At 60.0% G+C, this 19,111-nt stretch overlaps 2 protein-coding genes across 3 annotated transcripts; one reads left to right on the plus strand and one right to left on the minus strand.

Moving 5' to 3' along the window:
• The first annotated feature begins 316 nt into the window (after window positions 1-316).
• On the plus strand, window positions 317-14,575 carry NCOA1 (nuclear receptor coactivator 1). Of its 2 annotated transcripts, XM_075415081.1 has the most exons (9): window positions 317-397; window positions 5,687-6,001; window positions 6,147-6,248; window positions 7,227-7,626; window positions 8,772-8,946; window positions 10,435-10,618; window positions 11,884-11,973; window positions 12,833-12,889; window positions 12,982-13,067. In XM_075415081.1, exons 2-8 carry the CDS (start codon window positions 5,750-5,752, stop codon window positions 12,875-12,877), a joined length of 1,248 nt encoding a protein of 415 aa, XP_075271196.1. In that variant the 5' UTR covers window positions 317-397; window positions 5,687-5,749; the 3' UTR covers window positions 12,878-12,889; window positions 12,982-13,067. The 2 variants fall into 2 exon arrangements, with proteins under 2 accessions (XP_075271196.1, XP_075271195.1); XM_075415080.1 differs by lacking the exon at window positions 12,833-12,889 and having other exon boundaries at window positions 12,982-14,575.
• A 2,868-nt stretch (window positions 14,576-17,443) lies between these two features.
• Window positions 17,444-19,085, minus strand: PTRHD1 (peptidyl-tRNA hydrolase domain containing 1). The gene is made up of 2 exons (XM_075411237.1): window positions 18,785-19,085; window positions 17,444-17,813 (listed from the first exon to the last, which is right to left on the minus strand). Exons 1-2 carry the CDS (start codon window positions 19,067-19,069, stop codon window positions 17,643-17,645), a joined length of 456 nt encoding a protein of 151 aa, XP_075267352.1. The 5' UTR covers window positions 19,070-19,085; the 3' UTR covers window positions 17,444-17,642.
• Between the last annotated feature and the right edge of the window lie 26 nt (window positions 19,086-19,111).

A 19,111-nucleotide genomic window follows, 5' to 3' on the forward strand; every position in this document is an offset into this window, starting at 1 on the left:
TTCGTGGAGAGCTTCATCCTTACGAGCAGGTTTCAGCACAGGGCTTGAGGCTGAGCGGGCTCAGCCGGCGTCGGAGCCGGGGGACGAGGCTGCGTCCCGGGGGGTTTGCACGATGCGGTGGGGTGGGAGCGAGTCCCCGTGGCTGCGTCGCTCCAGCATCTCCCAGCTCAGCATCTTCCCTGCTTCATAAACCATAACGTGCCTCCTCTTGGCTTCTTCTTTCCGCAGCCAGTGCATCACCTCGCAGCTGGACGAGCTCCTGTGTCCTCCCACCACGCCGGAGGGTCGGAACGACGAGAAAGCCCTGCTGGAGCAGCTCGTCTCCTTCCTCAGCGGCAAAGACGAGACGGAGCTGGCCGAGCTGGATCGAGCTCTTGGGATCGACAAACTGGTCCAGGTAAAGAGAGAACCACTCCTGGGGCTTCCTGGTGGTCGCATACGGGGCCAGATGCTGAGGCTTGACGTGAGCGTGGAGGAGGATTTCCAACATCTGGTGGTAACGGGAGGCCAGATGTGAGTGGGAACACACGAGCGGGGCGGATTCAGAGAGGACACTCAACACCACGCCGTTTCCCTCCCCCCTTCCCAACCCCATCAAAAAAGCTGGAAAAAGTTCCCGTGAAATACAATATCTCGCTTCTCCAACGCGATCCCCCGTGAGAACCGGCAGCCCGGCAAAGAGGCGGCCGAGCGGTTTGGGCCCCGGGCGGCTCGTGTAACGGGGAGAGCTGGCGGGCTCCCCACCTCACCGGGGGGATTAGGGCACGGAGGAGCCTTCCAGCTGGCCTCCCACAGCCCGGGATTCCTGAGCCTGGGCTGTGCTGCCTCGGAATGTATCTGATGGCCTCGCTGGTATGAAACCGTGCGGCCCTTACTGTCACGATTGGCTTACGGCGCAGCTGCCCCGCTGTCTCGGGTTGAACCCGAGGGGTCAAGCTCTTTTCAGTGGTGCCCAGCGACAGGACAAGGGGCAATGGGCACAAACTGAGGCACAGGAAGTTCCTTCTGAACATGAGGAAGAACTTCTTCCCTCTGAGGGTGACGGAGCCCTGGAACAGGCTGCCCAGAGGGGCTGTGGAGTCTCCTTCTCTGGAGATATTCCAGACCCGCCTGGACAAGGTCCTCTGCAGCCTGCTGTAGGTGACCCTGCTTCAGCAGGAGGGTTGGACTAGATGACCCACAGAGGTCCCTTCCAACCCCTACTATTCTGTGATTCTGTGATTCTATGAGGAAGAACTTCTTCCCTCTAAGGGTGACGGAGCCCTGGCCCAGGCTGCCCAGGGAGATTGTGTATCTGTAGATATCTGTGTATCTTGAGATATTCCAGCCCCGCCTGGACAAGGTCCTGTGCAGCCTGCTGTAGGTGACCCTGCTTCAGCAGGAGGGTTGGACTAGATGACCCACAGAGGTCCCTTCCAACCCCTACTATTCTGTGATTCTGTGATTCTGTGAACCGCAGGGAGGGAAAAAAAAAAAATGAGGTTTTTGCTTTTAGTGGTGCTGTTTTACTCGGGAGAGCGCCGGGGCCCTGGTTTCTGCAGCTGAGCTCCGGTGGCAGAACCCCCGTTTGCAGATATCTGGGGGGGGGGGGTAGATGGCTCAGAGGGTCCGGGGTTTGATAAATCACAGGGCATGGCAGGGGGGAGAAAGCTGGCTGCAGGGGAGCTAGCGAGGGACGTGGAAAACGAGACGGAGCGCTTGGGGGTTGTCTTCGAGCGGCTGCTTTTTCCGTGCCCCGTAGCGCTCGCACGCACGCTTTTTCCAAAACCAGGAGCAGAATGGAAAGCCTGGTCAGAAACGGCGGTGTCCTGAGAAAGGAGCTTCTCCGCGCGAATCCCTCTGGCTGCTCGGGGCCTGATCCTGCATCGTTTAAGCCCGGCAGCAGCACGGTCCCCTTCGGCGGCCCTGGTGTGATGCCTTGCACTGCTGGGAGGGTTTAGAATCACAGAATCATAGAGTTATAGAATCATTAAGGTTGGCAAAGACCTCCAAGATCATCAAGCCCAGCCATTAACCCAACACCCCGCTGCCTGCTAAACCAGGTCCTGAAGTGCCACATCTCCACGTGTTTTGAACTCCTCCAGGGATGGGGACTCACCCACTGCCCTGGACAGCCAGGTCCAAGGCCTGACCACTCTTGCAGGAAAGAAATTTTTCCTAATATCCAATCTAAACCTCCCCTGAGTGACTTGGGAGAAGAGACCAACCGCCTCTCACTACACCCTCCTGTCAGGGAGCTGGAGAGAGCGATGAGGTCCCCCCTCAGCCTCCTCTTCTCCAGATGAAACAACCCCAGTTCCCTCAGCCGCTCCTCACAGGACTTGTTCTCCAGCCCCCTCCCCAGCCTTGCTGCTCTTCTATCTTCTCGTTTATCTTTCCAGGAGTGAGTTGAGGGACCTGTCATGAGTTGATTCCTGAGTCAGGTATTTGCCATGTCCCTTTACTCAAGGCCGTGCATCCAAAATCACCACCTCCCTTTTTGTTTTGGGCAAGTTAGCGGCAGGGAGTTGAGCTTCTCTGGTCCTTCGTACTAGAGAGCCTCTCGCCAAAGATGCAGCTGCAACAGCTCAGTCTTTTCACGAGGGTTTTGCAGACTCAGCTGGCACAGCTCCCCAGCAACCCCCTTCCTGCACCGGCCAGGCTCCAGTGGCATCGCAGCGCTGGATTGAGATGCCCCCGGACAGCAGCCACCGCTGCCAAGCATCCCCGCGCCGATCCGGGGCTTCCCCTGCCGAGGAGCACCTGGGTCGGGGGGATTCACTCACGTTTGGACCCCGACCCAGCTTTGCTCCCATCCAGGGATCATTTCGTTAATGGGAATCTTGGGCTTTTTCCATGGCTTCAGCCGAACCTCAGAAACATTTTTAACAGTTCCGTGAAATATTTGCTCTGAGGACATCTTTAGGGAAACGGCACGTCAGCGTAAAGGCATCTTTGGGAAGAAAACGTGCTGACAGTTCCCCTCCAGGATGTGTTATTGGCAGGTAGGCGTCCTCATCCCCTGCGGCAGAGTTTGGGATTGACTCCGACCTCACCAAACCCACCGTCTGCTCCGTGCTTCCACGGACATGGTGGGATGAAGCGCTGGAGACAGCCGCACCCAGTTTAACCGGGAGGCGGCTGGAAACTGGGTGCTTTGGGGAGAGAGGAGTAAAAGAGCCTCATTTCAGCAGGTCAGCGGTTTCTGGCCATCGCAGGCTGCTGGTTTTTTACGCCCTGGAATCCAGACCTTGAACCATATAAGCTCCATCTTAATTTATTTTACGCAGTTTATTTTGCCCCACCACCATCTCAGTTGATCCTTGGCAGTGTATTTTTCCCCACCACCATTCCCGTATCATCTTCCCTGCCTTCAAGCCTCGGTCCTTTGATCACAGAATCCCATCATGGCAGGGGTGGGCAGGGACCTCTGTGGGTCACCCAGCCCAACCCCCTGCCCAAGCAGGGTCACCCAGAGCAGGGGGCACAGCACCGCGGCCAGGCGGGGCTGGAATATCTCCAGAGAAGGAGACTCCACAGCCTCCCTGGGCAGCCTGGGCCAGGGCTCCGTCACCCTCAGAGGGAAGAAGTTCTTCCTCGGGTTCAGCTGGAACTTCCCAGGCTTCAGTTTGTGCCCGTTGCCCCTTGTCCTGTCGCTGGGCACCACTGGAAAGAGTCTGGCCCCGTCCTCCTGACCCCCACCCTGCAGATATTTAGAGGCATTTCGAAGGTCCCCTCTCAGCCTTCTCTTCTCCAGGCTGAACAAGCCCAGCTCCCTCAGCCTCTCCTCACAGGAGAGATGCTCCAGCCCCCTCCTCATCCTCGTAGCCCTCCGCTGGACTCTCTCCAGTAGCTCCTCATCTTTCTTGACCTGGGGAGCCCAGATGGGCACCATCTAACCAAATCCCAAAGGCACAGGGATTTGGGGGTGGTTTGTGTGTTTGCTTCCTCTTACCACAGCTTTCTCTTAATCTGTGGGACTCGGATTAAGGATTCTGTCTCCAAGATGTGACTTCTCCAGGGGTTCATGGCTCAAGAACCACATTTCTCTGCCCGAGTCAAGCTAGAGCAGCACAGAATGTCTTCTTACCGTGATTTGCTGGTGTGGAAGCCATCCCCCAGCTCTCATATGGCTCATTTCTATAGGAAGGGCTCTTCTGTAGACCGAAAGGTCCTGTCTCCCACGGGTTCCTCGCGAGGGGTGTCCCCGAGCAGCACACGAGTACAGTCATGCTTTGCCACGAGCTCTCCCAGTCCCGGGGGTCCGAGGCTCCCACCCTTGGACATGGCCTGTGTCCGAGGTGCAGAAGGGGACCCAAAACGCCGTACCGTCTTCTTCCGGCCGCGCCTCCCTCCGAGGCGGCATCAAAATAGGAAAGGAGAGGGAGCACAAACGATGTCCCACGTTCAGGTTGATCCTCCAAGCCCTGGGGTCTGTCCAAGCGGGCACGCTGGTGTTTGGAGCCTAGGTGAGCAGCTCAGTGCTAGCAGACCCTGCGGAGGGAGGCAGAGGAAGGCAGAGGAAGGCAGCACCGCCTGCTGCTGCCCCACAGCCCCCCGCCAGCACTTGGGAAAAGCCTGCCCTTGGTCTTTGCTCCCAGGCAAGCCAAGAGACATCATTTCCACCCCTCTGAGGTTTGCGGAGCCCTGGGGAGGGGGTGTTTAATCACAGAATCACAGAATCCCACCATGGCAGGGGTTGGCAGGGACCTCTGTGGGTCACCCAGCCCAACCCCCTGCCGAAGCAGGGTCACCCAGAGCAGGGGGCACAGCACCGCGGCCAGGCGGGGCTGGAATATCTCCAGAGAAGGAGACTCCACAGCCCCTCTGGGCAGCCTGGGCCAGGGCTCCGTCACCCTCAGAGGGAAGAAGTTCTTCCTCGGGTTCAGCTGGAACTTCCCAGGCTTCAGTTTGTGCCCGTTGCCCCTTGTCCTGTCGCTGGGCACCACTGCAAAGAGTCTGGCCCCGTCCTCCTGACACCCACCCTGCAGATATTTAGAGGCATTTTGAAGGTCCCCTCGCAGCCTTCTCTTCTTCAGGCTGAACAAGCCCAGCTCCCTCAGCCTCTCCTCGTAGGAGAGATGCTCCAGTCCCCTCCTCATCCTCGTAGCCCTCTGCTGGACTCTCTCCAGCAGCTCCTCATCTTTCTTGAACTGGGGAGCCCAGCACTGGACACAGCACTGCAGATGGGGCCTCCCCAGGGCAGAGCAGAGGGGGAGGAGAACCTCCCTCGCCCTGCTGCCCACACTCCTCCTCATGCACCCCAGGATCCCATTGGCCTTCTTGGCACCCAGGGCACGCTGCTGGCTCATGGTCACCTTGTTGTCCCCCAGCACTCCCAGTCCCTCTCTGCAGAGCTGCTCTCCAGCAGGTCAGCCCCAGCCTGTACTGGTACCTGGGGTTGTTCCTCCCCAGGTGCAGGACCCTGCCCTTGCCCTGGTTGAACCTCATCAGGTTCCTCTCTGCCCAACTCTCCAGCCTGTCCAGGTCACACTGGTCATGCTGAATGGCAGCACATTAATGCCCTCCTCGACTCGGCGCTCGCACAGGCTGGAGCCCAGCACAGGGGTTGAGGTTGCAGCAGCATCCTTACAGGCGAGCTGTCCCACGCTAGACACGTCCTGCATCCCCTCTGAGCTCTCCTAGGAGATTCCAGGTGCCGGTGGGGCTCCAAAGTGACATTTTCCTCCCCCTTTGCCTTCGGCAGGGCGGCGGGCTGGAAGCCCTGACGGAGCGGTTCCAGCCCCAACAAGCCACCCCGCCGCTCCTGATGGAGCAGAAGCCCGGCATGTACCCCCAGCCTTACTCCTCCGCCTCTCCCACCGCCAACCTCCCCGGCGCCTTCCCCGGCATGGTCAGGCAGAAGCCGTCCTTCGGAACCATGCCGGTTCAGGTACCGCCGCCCCGCGGCGCCTTCCCCACCAACATGGCCATGCAACCCCGGCAGACGCTCAGCAGACCCCCGACGGCCCCCAACCAGCTGCGACTTCAGCTGCAGCAGCGGCTGCAGGGGCAGCAGCAGGTAATTCTTTCCCCCTTCCCATCCCACGGCGGAGGACAAGGGGGGATGGAGGGACCCTCGGGCCTGCCCGCGGTCATCGGACGGGTGGGAAGCTCCTGCACCGGGGTTTTGAAGGTCTCCCTGGCTTTTTTTCTCTCCCCTCCAGCTGATCCATCAAAACCGGCAGGCGATCCTCAACCAGTTCGCAGCCAGTTCCCCGGTGGGCATCAACATGCGGGCGGGGATGCAGCAGCAGATCACGCCGCAGGTAAGGGGGGCATGCGGCACCGTCCTCCAGCTGGGAAAAACTGGGGGTCAATCCCCATCCCCTCCCTGGTAGAGCAGCCGGGCTCGCTCCTCCCCGTCATTAAAAATTCTCCTGCGTGCAGAGGCTGCAAAGACGAGCTCCTCTGGGTTGTGTTTTTTGGCTTGGCGCTTATTCCAGCTCCTACACCTGCTTAAAGCAGATTTCGTTATTGCGTAGAGAAGAATGTGCTAACACATTTAATTAAGAAGGATCTTTAGGAAACAGATGCCATCCCTTAAATACCAGAACCTCTAGTGAATCTTCTTAACGATCCTGCAAACCCCCAGGCCCGAAAGTTCTCATCTGGCTTCTAATAAAGCGAATAAAACATCCGCTGGGTACGAGGAGAGGTTGGAAAGCGTAGCCGAGTCCTGGTGACTTTATTCCACTTCTCGGAGGAGCCTTTGCCTTTTCGGGAAGCAGCGGGGAGCGTTAGTGACAGGGCAGGGGGCCGCACGGTTGCAGCTCCGATTTCAGCTGCTGATGGCTTGGATCAGGCTGTTGAAGGTGATTAATTCCACCCCGTATGGGCAACGAGCCCACGGTGGTGGAAAAGCTTGGTGGGGTGGGGTTGGGTTTTTTTAAACGAAAGAGCTGAGGTCGGAGATGCTGGGCTCCGGCGCGCGGGAGCGTTCCGGCGAGGGCACAAGACGAGGGTCCTTCGGAGGAGAGGAGGGGTTGGGGACAGCCAGGGGACCGAATCCCGGCTTGGGGGATGCTTGATGGAGCTTTGCCATTCAGCACGTGCAGAGGCCGAGCTTTAATATCCCCAACCTGCAGCGCAAAATGGGTTGATTTACAGCGTTTCGGGGCATTTTCCAGCTTCCCTTGCCAACCGAGGATGGGCACCCCGGGGTGGAGGCTCTTGCACCAGGGGGGCTGTTTGCCAGAACCGGAGGGTAACGATGCTAATTAGGGCATCCCCCTCCTTCCCCGCAGCCTCCCCTCAACGCCCAGATGCTGGCCCAGAGGCAGCGGGAGCTCTACAGCCAGCAGCACCGGCAGCGGCAGCTGATGCAGCAGCGAGCCATCCTGATGAGACAGCAAAGCTTCGGCAGCAACCTCCCTCCCTCCGCCGGGCTCCCGGTACAGATCGGAGCCGCTCGTTTGCCCCAAGCACCCCCCCAGCAGTTCCCTTACCCCCCAAACTACGGTACGACCCCGGGAAACCCTCCCACCTCCACCAGTCCCTTCTCGCCGTTGGCGTCCAACCCCGAGGCCGCGCTGGCTAACCGCGGCAGCATGGTGAACAGGGGGATGATGGGCGGCGTCGGAGGGCAGTTCGGCGCCGGGATGACCCCGCAGATGCAGCAGAACATCTTCCAGTATTCGGGATCAGGTACGTGGGGGGCAGTCGGTTGCGGAGGGAGGGCGTGCGGCGGTGGGGTGGGAGAGGCGGAGGGCAGAGCCGGGAGCTCCGAGGACGCTGGAGCCCAGTCCTGCACCCTTCGTGCCCAGCATGCGTACTGGTCTGGTCTGGTCTCCACCTGCCAAGGGGACCTTTTCTGGTTGAATCTCCAAAAAATCAATTTAGCATTTGGGCAAATAATTAATTAATTCTCTCCTTGAAAACGGAACGGCGAGGCAGTCCTCTAAACTGCGCTTCCTTAAAGGTAACTGCGCTCCGGAAAAGGCCAAAGCCTGGCTGAGATGGCTGAAACGAGCCGCAGGCAGCTCCCGCCTCTCGTGCGGGCACCAAGCTCGTGTGAGATGGGTGAGCCAGCGCCATCTCCAAGGACTTCACGTCCGAGCATCGGCGCGGGCTCTCGGCCCAGTGCCCATCGCTGATGAGCGGAGAAAACTCCTCGGTGGCTGCAGCAGCCCCGCAGGAACCTCCTTTGGCATCATCTCATCACCCCCCCGGCTGTTTTCCAGCCGGGCGTGATGCTGAAGAGGAATATACTTCTACTCACAAATATACTTAGAAATATACTTAGAAATATCTGCAGGGTGGGTGTCAGGAGGATGGGGCCAAGCTCTTTTCAGTGGTGCCCAGCGACAGGACAAGGGGCAACGGGCACAAACTGAAGCCTGGGAAGCTCCAGCTGAAGCCGAGGAAGAACTTCTTCCCTCTGAGGGTGACGGAGCCCTGGCCCAGGCTGCCCAGAGGGGCTGTGGAGTCTCCTTCTCTGGAGATATTCCAGCCCCGCCTGGCCGCGGTGCTGTGCCCCCTGCTCTGGGTGACCCTGCTTGGGCAGGGGGTTGGGCTGGGTGACCCACAGAGGTCCCTGCCAACCCCACCATTCTGTGATTCTGTGATGCCCGCTGATGGAAGCCACTTGACGGGGGGGTTTTCCCTGCCCCTTCATCCCTCAAATATTTGCGTTCGAGCGATACCACTGCTCGAAATGAAAACCAGAGAACCCCAAGACCGCAAGCTGATGCTTCTGCTTCGGTGGGAGCGGTTGCAAAGGGGGGAGGAGGGAATTGGGGCTGCTGGCGGGGGGGGGCCGGGCACCGCTGACGCCGTCTGTCCTCCCCCAGGCATGGGTCAGCAAAGCGAACCCACCTTCGCCCCGTCGCTCAGCCCCAGCAGCCCCCTGATGTCACCCCAGCTCCCGCCAGCGCAAAGCCCCATGCTGCAGCCGGCTCCGCCGACGCCGGGCTACCAGTCGCCCGACATGAAGACCTGGCAGCAAGGAGCCATGGGGAACAGCAAGTAAGAGCGTGGCGGGGGGGTAACCTGGAGCAGAGAAGGGTGGCGAGGTGACACTGAGGTGACAGTCCCCTGGTAGGGTGTTGGCAGGGGCGGCGGTGCCCATAGGTGACACCCAGCTGAGGACACGCGCTGAGCTCAGGCTTCGTCGTCCAACCACGACGTCCTCCAGAAACCACCATGTCCTCACGTCCACCTCCACTCGGAGATGGACAGCAGCCCACAGCGCTTGGATGAATGAGCGCGTGTGCTGAGTAAGACATGAAGCAGGTCTTTAGCTTGTAATTAAAGTGCCTTAATTACGACTCATCAAAGTGCCCGTAGGAAACATGACAATAAATTGAGTGAAGACCAGTGGTCCCAGGTCACCACGTGACCCTCGTAAGGCGCGTCCGGCTCTGACGCAGGGACACAAACGGGCAGCGTCACCAGACTTGGAGCCTTTTTTGCACGAGTCAGGTTTGAGCTTCAGCTCTCCAGAAATGAGTGAAAAGTCCCCCGAAAGCTGACCTGGGGGGATGCCTCGCTTTGTGTCACAGCTCTGTGCATGGAGCTCAGCTCGGCCGTCCTGGCCAAGCAGCGCGGAGCAGAAGGTTCCTGGGCCGGGCGGGAGGAGGTGGCGGCTCTGTTGGAGGTGGGGTGCTGCACCTCGCCTGGAAGGGGTGTGTCCAGTGCTGGGCTCCCCAGTTCAAGAAAGATGAGGAGCTACTGGAGAGAGTCCAGCGCAGGGCTGCGAGGATGAGGAGGGGACTGGAGCATCTCTCCTACGAGGAGAGGCTGAGGGAGCTGGGCTTGTTCAGCCTGGAGAAGAGAAGGCTGAGAGGGGACCTTAGAAATGCCTCTAAATATCTGCAGGGTGGGGGTCAGGAGGACGGGGCCAGACTCTTTCCAGTGGTGCCCAGCGACAGGACAAGGGGCAATGGGCACAAACTGAAGCCTGGGAAGTTCCAGCTGAACCTGAGGAAGAACTTCTTCCCTCTGAGGGTGACGGAGCCCTGGCCCAGGCTGCCCAGAGGGGCTGTGGAGTCTCCTTCTCTGGAGATATTCCAGCCCCGCCTGGCCGCGGTGCTGTGCCCCCTGCTCTGGGTGACCCTGCTTGGGCAGAGGGTTGGGCTGGGTGACCCACAGAGGTCCCTTCCAACCCTGCCATGCTGGGATTCTGTGATTCTGTGAACGTGAAGGGGTGAACTCAGTGTCACACAGCCCAGGGCTTTGCAGCTGACTGCCCCTTCCTCCCACCCAAAGCCCTCTCTGGGCACCCACATTTCTCCTGCCCTGCCCCATCGCACCGAGGAGCCCCCCGCCACGGCAGAGGCAGACGGTGGATGTCTCCCCCGCCGCCCTGCCACGGGCAGCACCTCCAGCGCGTCCCTGTCCCCCCAGCCATCCCCATGGACCGCAGGGCTCCAAGTCCCGTCACACACCTCAACGTGCCTCCCATGGCCATGGACACCTGGATAATGATTTTTTTTTGTCCCCCCCCCCTCCCAGCGTATTCAGCCAAGCGGGGCAGAGCCAGCCGGCGCCCGCTCAGCAGGGCATGTACAACAACATGAGCATCACCGTCTCCATGGCGGGAGGCAACACCAACGTCCAGAACATCAACCCCATGGCCGGACAGATGCAGATGAACTCGCTGCAGATGCCCGGGATGAACTCCATGTGCTCGGAGCAGGTCAGTGCCGTGCCGGCCCCGCTCCCGGGACGGTCAGCCAGCTCCCGGGGGGTTCAGCGTTCGCTTCTCTGGCCCTGGGGGTACCGGTGGCTGAAGCGGGGAGCGGCAAAGATCTGGCTGTCTCTGCTGGCGTTGCCACTGTGCTGGAGCCCGAGGCCACCGGCACCCCAGGGTGTCCTTGGTGGGTGCAGGGATGTGCTGAGCACCTCCAGGCCTCTTGGCCGGCTGGCAGCGGGTCCGTTTGTCGCCGTGCATCCCCCGGAGCTGGGAAAGCTGGGGCTGGGCAGTGGGAACGGTTGGGTGTGGGACCTTTCCACAGCCCCAGCCCTTCGGCGAGCTCCTCCCTGGGCCAGACTGAGGTGCCACCAAAGTTTTCTCCTGCGAGGAGAGGCTGAGGGAGCTGGGCTTGTTCAGCCTGGAGAAGAGAAGGCTGAGAGGGGACCTTCGAAATGCCTCTAAATATCTGCAGGGTGGGGGTCAGGAGGACGGGGCCAGACTCTTTGCAGTGGTGCCCAGCGACAGGACAAGGGGCAACGGGCACAAACTGAAGCCTGGGAAGTGCCAGCTGAACCCGAGGAAGAACTTCTTCCCTCTGAGGGTGACGGAGCCCTGGCCCAGGCTGCCCAGAGGGGCTGTGGAGTCTCCTTCTCTGGAGATATTCCAGCCCCGCCTGGCCGCGGTGCTGTGCCCCCTGCTCTGGGTGACCCTGCTTGGGCAGGGGGTTGGGCTGGGTGACCCACAGAGGGCCCTGCCCACCCCTGCCATGCTGTGAGTCTGGGATTTTTTTAGCTGCCAGGGTTTGTCTCGGTGACGTTAGGCTGCTGGAGGACACGCTTGGGTTTTGCATGGGAGCGTTGCGGGCCGGGGCTTGCAGCCTCAGCGCTCGGCAAGGAGGGATGGTGGTCCCTCCCGGAGCGGGCCGCAGGGCACGGGCTGAGCCGGCGGCTTTTACCCGTCTCACCACGCAGCAGGGTGATGTTTCGTGCTCCATGGGGGGGTGAGACGCCCCCAGAGCCGGCAGCAGCTCGAGGGAAAGGCGCAGGAGGTGGGCAGAAAGGTGAAACAGGTCCCGGCTGCCTACTGGGATTGCCCCAAAACCCTGCAGCTCGTGGTGCAGGGAGGACGCTGGCAGCAGAGTCCCCCGGATCGCCCCATCCCTGAGCATCCCCTCCCCAAACGCCCCCAAAAGCTCGGGGGGGGGGGGACGGCGAGTGCCTCTCCGGCGTCCAGGAGCCCCGGCTGAGCCTGGATCTTGCTTTTGACAGGTAAATGACCCGGCGCTGAGACCCGCGGGCCTTTACTGCAACCAGCTTTCCTCCACTGACCTTTTGAAAACAGAAGCAGATGGGGCGCAGGTCAGTAAGAAACTGCTAAGCGCATCTCAGGTACCCCGAGGAGTTCTGACGGGCTTCCTCCCGCTCCGTACCGGCTCGGCACGCTTGGTTTCCCCCGGGGCCGGCCCCAGTTGGCAGGGTCGGGTCGAAGCCGCCGCGGTTCCTCTGGCGTTGGGTGACGGCCAGCCCTTGGGGACACCGGCAACCGCTCGCCAAGCCTCTTTGCACCAAAGCTCACGCCGCTGCCGCGAGCGTTTTCAACCTCCTTGCCGGCGGGGAAGAGCGGTGACGCCGGGGCTGAGCTGGAAAAATAAACCGAGTGTTGGTGTTCAGTGGCCCTCGAAGCGAGCGGGGAGGGTTTCTCTCCTAGGCTGGGCCATCACCGGAGCGGCCGATGGTCGCTGCACCGCCGCGGTGCAGCCAGGCCGTCACGTTCAACCGCGGCGGAGCGAGGAAATTCGGATGGGGGGGAGGCTCCGAGGGCAGCGTCCATCCCCGCCGGCACCGCGCAGCCCAGCGCCGCTGCCTCCGGCTCCCGGGGACGATCCGATCCGATCCGCTCCGTCCCCGACTCAGCCGACACGCGGCCTCCCGCTTCCCCTTGGTTTCGTAGGGACGTCGCCGAGACGCCCCAGAGCTCTTCATTTTAATCAAACAGCCGCGCTGGACACCTCGCTCGCCGCCACCGGCACGGCCACCACGCCGCGGTCCCCCTTCACCAAGGGGACGCCGCGCTGGGGCATGGGGGGGGGAGAATTTTTTTTTCCCCCCTCCCAAAAATCCATATTATTTTTTTTTTTTTTTTTTTTTTCCCTTTTTGGATGAGCAACGTTATCGACCTCGCAGAGCCGAATGAGTTGCAGCGGTTTTCTTTTTATAGGACAAGAAGACAGAAGAGTTCTTCTCTGGGGTGGCTCCAGACTAGAGGAAGTCTCTAGTGAGTTTCCACTTCACGTAGTACCCAGATCCGCCGCCGCCGGCCCCTGCCCCGGCCCCGCTAAATCCATTTTCTCTCTTGTGTCCCAGCAGGTACAACAGGTTCAGGTCTTTGCCGACGTACAGTGTACAGTGAATCTGGTAGGAGATCCCTACCTCAACGCGCCGGCTCCTCTGGGCACGCCGAAAAACGCCGCCGGGCCGCCGCCGCCGCCGGGCCAGCAGAAGAGCCTTCTTCAGCAGCTACTGACTGAATAACCGCTTTTCGAGGAATGTGAAATTTAAATAAGAAGACGTACAGAGATATATAAATATATATATTATATATTTTTCTGAGATTTTTGATATCTCAACCCGCAGCCATTCTTCAGCTCGTAGTGTTCGGAGCAAAAAGGGGGTTTTGGTTTTTTTTTTTTGTTTTACTGGGGGAGGGGTCGGGTTTTTCCCCTCCTTTTTTTTTTCTCCCCTTCTTCCCCTCCCTTTTTTCCCCTGTTCTTTTCACTTTTTGCCCCCCTTCCCCTCTTTTTCCCCCCACTTTTTGCCCCCCTTCCCCTCTTTCCCCCCCTCCTTTCCCCCTTCCCCCACTTTTTTCCCCCCTCCGCTCCCCCTTTTTTCACTTTTCCCCCCTCACTTTTTTCCTCTTAGTTTCCCCCCCCCCCTTTTTCTTTTTTCTTTTTTTAAAAAAAAGCGTTGGATGTCGGCGAAGCGACGAGGCGGGACAGTCGGTTTCTCGAGCCAAACTTACAGATGATTCTTATTTTTGTAACCATTTCGCTGGCTTCTTAATCCGGAGGAAGGTTTCTCGGGGAGGCGGAAGGGGGGAAAAGGCAGCTGGAGGACTGCGGCGGCGGCAGGAGGAGGAGGAGGAGGAGGAAGAGCAAGCTCAGTTTCAGCTGGATCTGTCACTGATCACGTCTCGGCGCGGGGCACGGAAGGGGATCGGCGCTGGACTTCTGCGGGAAAAGCCAGTTTTTTATTCACGCTTAAAGAAAACCCCTTCTCTCCCCTCCGCCCCGGCCCGCTTGTGCGTACAATCAGCTTTTTCTAGCAATCGTGAGTTTGTCGGTTTTAAAGAAAAAAAGAAAAAAAAAAAAACAGAGTATTTTGACCCACCATTTTTTTTCCATGTTTTACGCTGGTTTCAGGCCTCTGAGCGAAAACGGGGAGGGGGCTACAACGTGTATATTACAACAGGAGGAGGAAAAAAAAAATAAAAGGACAAAAAAAATGGCAAAAAAAGAACAGTTTGGGGAAAAAACTGCAATAATTTTTAGGGGGAAGGATGGGGGGAGGGGTCTGTCAATTATTGTAGATAAAATTTTCTGATTAAATATTAAATAAAATTAAGCAGTCGGTTCTTTCTGCTTTGATTGTGTTTAACAGCTGAGGTAGCTTAAACTATTTAAAATAATAATAATAATAAAATAATAATAATAATTGAATTCTCTGTTGGGAGATAGCTTATTTTTTTTCCCCTCAAGCCTGTCACTGTAAATAGCTCTGAGCTCTGTATAAATTTGTTTTCTTCTCTTTTAGTTGGGGGTCGCTTTTAATATTCACTGCTGACTTTTATGGGGGGGGAGGGGGGCTACGGAGGGGGGATTTTTTTCCCCCTCTATCTTTAAAAATCGCGCTGGTGTGTGGAAAAATGTGTAGCTTTGTTGACTGACATTTGCAAGAGTTAAAGGTGACAAAAAAAAAACAAAACAAAAAAAAAAAAGAATCGGAGTTGCCAGCTAAAGTTTTGTTGTTTCTGTGCCGAGGGGGATGCCGGGGCTCACCCCGTCCTCGCGCCGGGAACCCCTCGGTCACCGCGGTTCGTCGCGCTGGGGAGGCGGAAATGAGCCGGTGTGCGGAGCTCTGTGGCGAAAACAGCGTCTTAAATCGCCAAAATGCTGTAGAAAAAGTAGATTTGTGTAGCGTGCGGGTGGTTATCGGTCACCAAAGTCACCCGAGGCAGGGGCTCCGCGGGGTTCTGGCGCTCGGCTTTGCACGTCCGGCACGCGTCGCGCGGAAACGCCGCTTGGGTGGGAGAGTGGTGAGAAATGGTGCACGGCTCCCGCTTCCAGCCCCACGTTCGTAGAATCCTGGCATGGTCAGGGTGGGCAGGGACCTCTGTGGGTCACCCAGCCCAACCCCCTGCCCAAGCAGGGTCACCCACAGCAGGGGGCACAGCACCGCGGCCAGGCGGGGCTGGAATATTTCCAGAGAAGGAGACTCCACAGCCCCTCTGGGCAGCCTGGGCCAGGGCTCCGGCACCCTCAGAGGGAAGAAGTTCTTCCTCGGGTTCAGCTGGAACTTCCCAGGCTTCAGTTTGTGCCCGTTGCCCCTTGTCCTGTCGCTGGGCACCGCTGGAAAGAGTCTGGCCCCGTCCTCCTGACCCCCACCCTGCAGATATTTAGAGGCATTTTGAAGGTCCCCTCTCAGCCTTCTCTTCTCCAGGCTGAACAAGCCCAGCTCCCTCAGCCTCTCCTCGCAGGAGAGATGCTCCAGTCCCCTCCTCATCCTCGTAGCCCTCCGCTGGACTCTCTCCAGTAGCTCCTCATCTTTCTGGAACTGGGGAGCCCAGCACTGGACACAGCACTGCAGATGGGGCCTCCCCAGGGCAGAGCAGAGGGGCAGGAGAACCTCCCTCGCCCTGCTGCCCACACTCCTCCTCATGCACCCCAGGATGCCATTGGCCTTCTGGGCACCCAGGGCACGCTGCTGGCTCATGGTCACCCTGTCATCCCCCAGCACTCCCAGTCCCTCTCCACAGAGCTGCTCTCCAGGTTCCTCTCTGCCCAGCTCTCCAGCCTGCCCAGGTCTCGCTGGATGCCAGCTCAGCCTGCCGGGGTATCCACCCACGGGCTGCCCCACGTTCAGCTGCGGCGCTGGGGAAGGTGAAGCTGGCGGGGCGGGGGGTGCCGGTGGCATTAACAGCACAGCCGGGACGGGGAGAGGTGCAGCAGGCGCACTTCTAGCTGACAATGCACTTTATTTTTGTAAAACCAATGGCTCATTTTAAACATTTTTACTGTAAACCAGGCAGCAGGACGAGGCCCGCGGCCGGCCGATGCTGCCGTCTGCTGTTCGCCCGCCTCCCAGCAGGGCTTCGTGACGCGGTTCAGCGCCAATAAATTCATGGACAAGCCAGGCTGGCGGGAGGAAAACGCGATGCCGGCGCGGCTCCGCAGCCACGGAGCGAGGGGCGGAGGTGGGAGAGGTGCCGGGAGGGGAACCAGCACCAAATCCGCAGGGAGAACCAGAGCTGCCAGACGGCCGTGCCTGCGGCCAAGCCCCGGGCACGGGGAAAGCAGCCACTGGGACGGACGGACAGACGGACGGGAAGCTCGAAGGGCTGCTCGAGGGAGAAAGTTCTCCCCTAAAAAGCAGCAGAGGCATTTTCAAGCTCGCCTGTGCTGGTGTGGGAGGGGGTTAAGGACCTGGACGCAGTCCTGTGCCCCCTGCTCTGGGTGACACTGCTTGGGCAGGGGGTTGGGCTGGGTGACCCACAGAGGTCCCTGCCCACCCCGAACCTTCACAGAATCACAGAATAGTAGGGGTGGGCAGGGACCTCTGTGGGTCACCCAGCCCAACCCCCCTGCCGAAGCAGGGTCACCCAGAGGAGGCTGCACAGGACCTTGTCCAGGCAGGGCTGGAATATCTCCAGAGAAGGAGACTCCACAGCCCCTCTGGGCAGCCTGGGACAGGGCTCCATCACCCTCAGAGGGAAGAAGTTCTTCCTCGGGTTCAGCTGGAACTTCCCAGGCTCCAGTTTGTGCCTGTTGCCCCTTGTCCTGTCGCTGGGCACCACTGAAAAGAGCTTGGCCCCATCCTCCTGACACCCACCCTGCAGATATTTGTAGCCATTTCGAAGGTCCCCTCTCAGCCTTCTCTTCTTCAGGCTGAACAAGCCCAGCTCCCTCAGCCTCTCCTCGGAGGAGAGATGCTGCAGTCCCCTCCTCATCCTCATAGCCCTCCGCTGGACTCTCTCCAGTAGCTCCTCATCTTTCTTGAACTGGGGAGCCCAGCACTGGACACAGTACTCTAGATGAGGCCTCACCAGGGCAGTGTAGAGGGGAAGGAGAACCTCCCTCGTCCTGCTGGCCACACTCTTCTTGATGCACCCCAGGATCCCATTGGCCTTCTTGGCACCCAGGGCACGCTGCTGGCTCATGGTCACCCTGTCGTCCCCCAGCACTCCCAGTCCCTCTCCGCAGAGCTGCTCTCCAGCAGGTCATCCCCAGCCTGTGCTGGTGCCTGGGGTTGTTCCTCCCCAGGTGCAGGACCCTGCCCTTGCCCTTGTTGAACCTCATCAGGTTCCTCTCTGCCCAACTCTCCAGCCTGTCCAGGTCTCGCTGGATGGCAGCACAGCCTGCCGGGGTATCCACCACTCCTCCCAGTTTGGTGTCATCAGCAAACTTGCTGAGGGTACGCTCTAACTCTTCATCCAGGTCGTTGATGAAGAAGTTAAACAAGACTGGGCCCAGTACTGACCCCTGAGGGACACCACTTGTTACCAGCCTCCAACCAGACTCAGCGCCGCTGATGCCAACCCTTCTGCGATTCTGTGGGGTTAATGCAACACACAGCCACATTCTGCCCAGAGCAACGTTTAATCCTCCCCACCGCAGAGCCGTTTTGCCCCGTGTAACTGCGACCACCACGCGAGGAGACGACTACCTGCTGCCGAGCATCAGCACAGCGCTCCCGAGACACGGAGCCTTTCCTCCCGGCGGGGTGAGCTCGGCTCCCGAGCTCCCCACACCTGATCACTTCAACAATTTGAATTTCTTCAGGTGCCGGTGCACTTGGTCCTTCGGGTAGGGCCGGAGCGCCAGGCAGGTGGCCACGTTCTCAGGCTGCTCGGTCCACACGTGGTGGTCGATGCTGTGTTGCTTCAGGGTCTCGGCCAGCGCCGTCAGGGCGGCTTCATCTGGAGCCTGGGGCGAGACAAAGCGTTAAGAGCTGCGGGGAGAGGCAAAGCAAGACCGAGGAGGTTGGCCGGGGCATGAGGGGGGCAGCTGCCTGCACACAGGGATTACAGAATCCCAGAACCACAGACTGTTCGGGGTGGGCAGGGACCTCTGTGGGTCACCCAGCCCAACCCCCTGCCCAAGCAGGGTCACCCAGGGCAGGGGGCACAGCACCGCGGCCAGGCGGGGCTGGAATATCTCCAGAGAAGGAGACTCCACAGCCCCTCTGGGCAGCCTGGGCCAGGGCTCCGGCACCCTCAGAGGGAAGAAGTTCTTCCTCGGGTTCAGCTGGAGCTTCCCAGGCTTCAGTTTGTGCCCGTTGCCCCTTGTCCTGTCGCTGGGCACCACTGGAAGGAGTCTGGCCCCGTCCTCCTGACCCCCACCCTGCAGATATTTGTAGCCATTTCTAAGGTCCCCTCGCAGCCTTCTCTTCTTCAGGCTGAACAAGCCCAGCTCCCTCAGCCTCTCCTCGTAGGAGAGATGCTGCAGTCCCCTCACCATCCTTGTAGCCCTCCACTGGACTCTCTCCAGTAGCTCCTCATCTTTCTTGAACTGGGGAGCCCAGCACTGGACACAGCACTGCAGATGGGGCCTCCCCAGGGCAGAGGAGAGGGGGAGGAGAACCTCCCTCTCCCTGCTGCCCACACTCCTCCTCATGCACCCCAGGATCCCACTGGCCTTCTTGGCACCCAGGGCACACTGCTGGCTCATGGTCACCCTGTCGTCCCCCAGCATTCCCAGTCCCTCTCCGCAGAGCTGCTCTCCAGCAGCTCAGCCCCAGCCTGTGCTGGTGCCTGGGGTTGTTCCTCCCCAGGCGCAGGACCCTGCCCTCGCCCTCATTAGGCCTCTGTCCATCGCCCCCCCCAAAATGGCCGCCAATCTCCCCTGCCCGCCTCGCTCCCGGCGTGCCCCGCGCCTCCCGGCGTGCCCCGCGGTACCTCCAGCACAACGGTGCGCATGGCGCCGCCCGACTCCAGGTAGGCGCGGGTGTCCGGGTGCTGGCGGTGCGCATGCGCGGCGGCCAGGGCGGCGTGGCAGCCCTGCGCTACCACCGCGCCCAGAGGCCACGAGCGTGGCGGCCGGGCCAGGTCCCCCCGCAGCACCACGTACTGCACCAGCGCCGCCGCCGCAGCCGCTCCGGGCGCCGCCATGATGCCGTACGGCGCCGCACAGCCTGCCGGGAGCGGGAAAGGCAGCGCCGCCGCTGCTCCGGGAGCCGCCATGATGGCGTACGGCGCCGCACAGCCTGCCGGGAGGCGCGTGCC

Source organism: Opisthocomus hoazin, chromosome 2 (genome assembly GCF_030867145.1).
Source record: "Opisthocomus hoazin isolate bOpiHoa1 chromosome 2, bOpiHoa1.hap1, whole genome shotgun sequence".
Lineage (NCBI taxonomy): Eukaryota > Metazoa > Chordata > Aves > Opisthocomiformes > Opisthocomidae > Opisthocomus > Opisthocomus hoazin.

Bases quoted from the DNA above. Each gene is read 5' to 3' on its own strand.
- NCOA1 (XM_075415080.1), top strand. From the start codon at position 5,750: ATGGAGCAGAAGCCCGGCATGTACCCCCAGCCTTACTCCTCCGCCTCT. The intron at 7,627-8,771 runs GTACGTGGGGGG...GTCCTCCCCCAG, and splicing joins CTTCCAGTATTCGGGATCAG to GCATGGGTCAGCAAAGCGAA. The intron at 8,947-10,434 runs GTAAGAGCGTGG...CCCCCCTCCCAG, and splicing joins GGAGCCATGGGGAACAGCAA to CGTATTCAGCCAAGCGGGGC.
- PTRHD1 (XM_075411237.1), bottom strand. From the start codon at position 19,069: ATGGCGGCTCCCGGAGCAGCGGCGGCGCTGCCTTTCCCGCTCCCGGCA. The intron at 17,814-18,784 runs GTACCGCGGGGC...GTCTCGCCCCAG, and splicing joins TGCGCACCGTTGTGCTGGAG to GCTCCAGATGAAGCCGCCCT.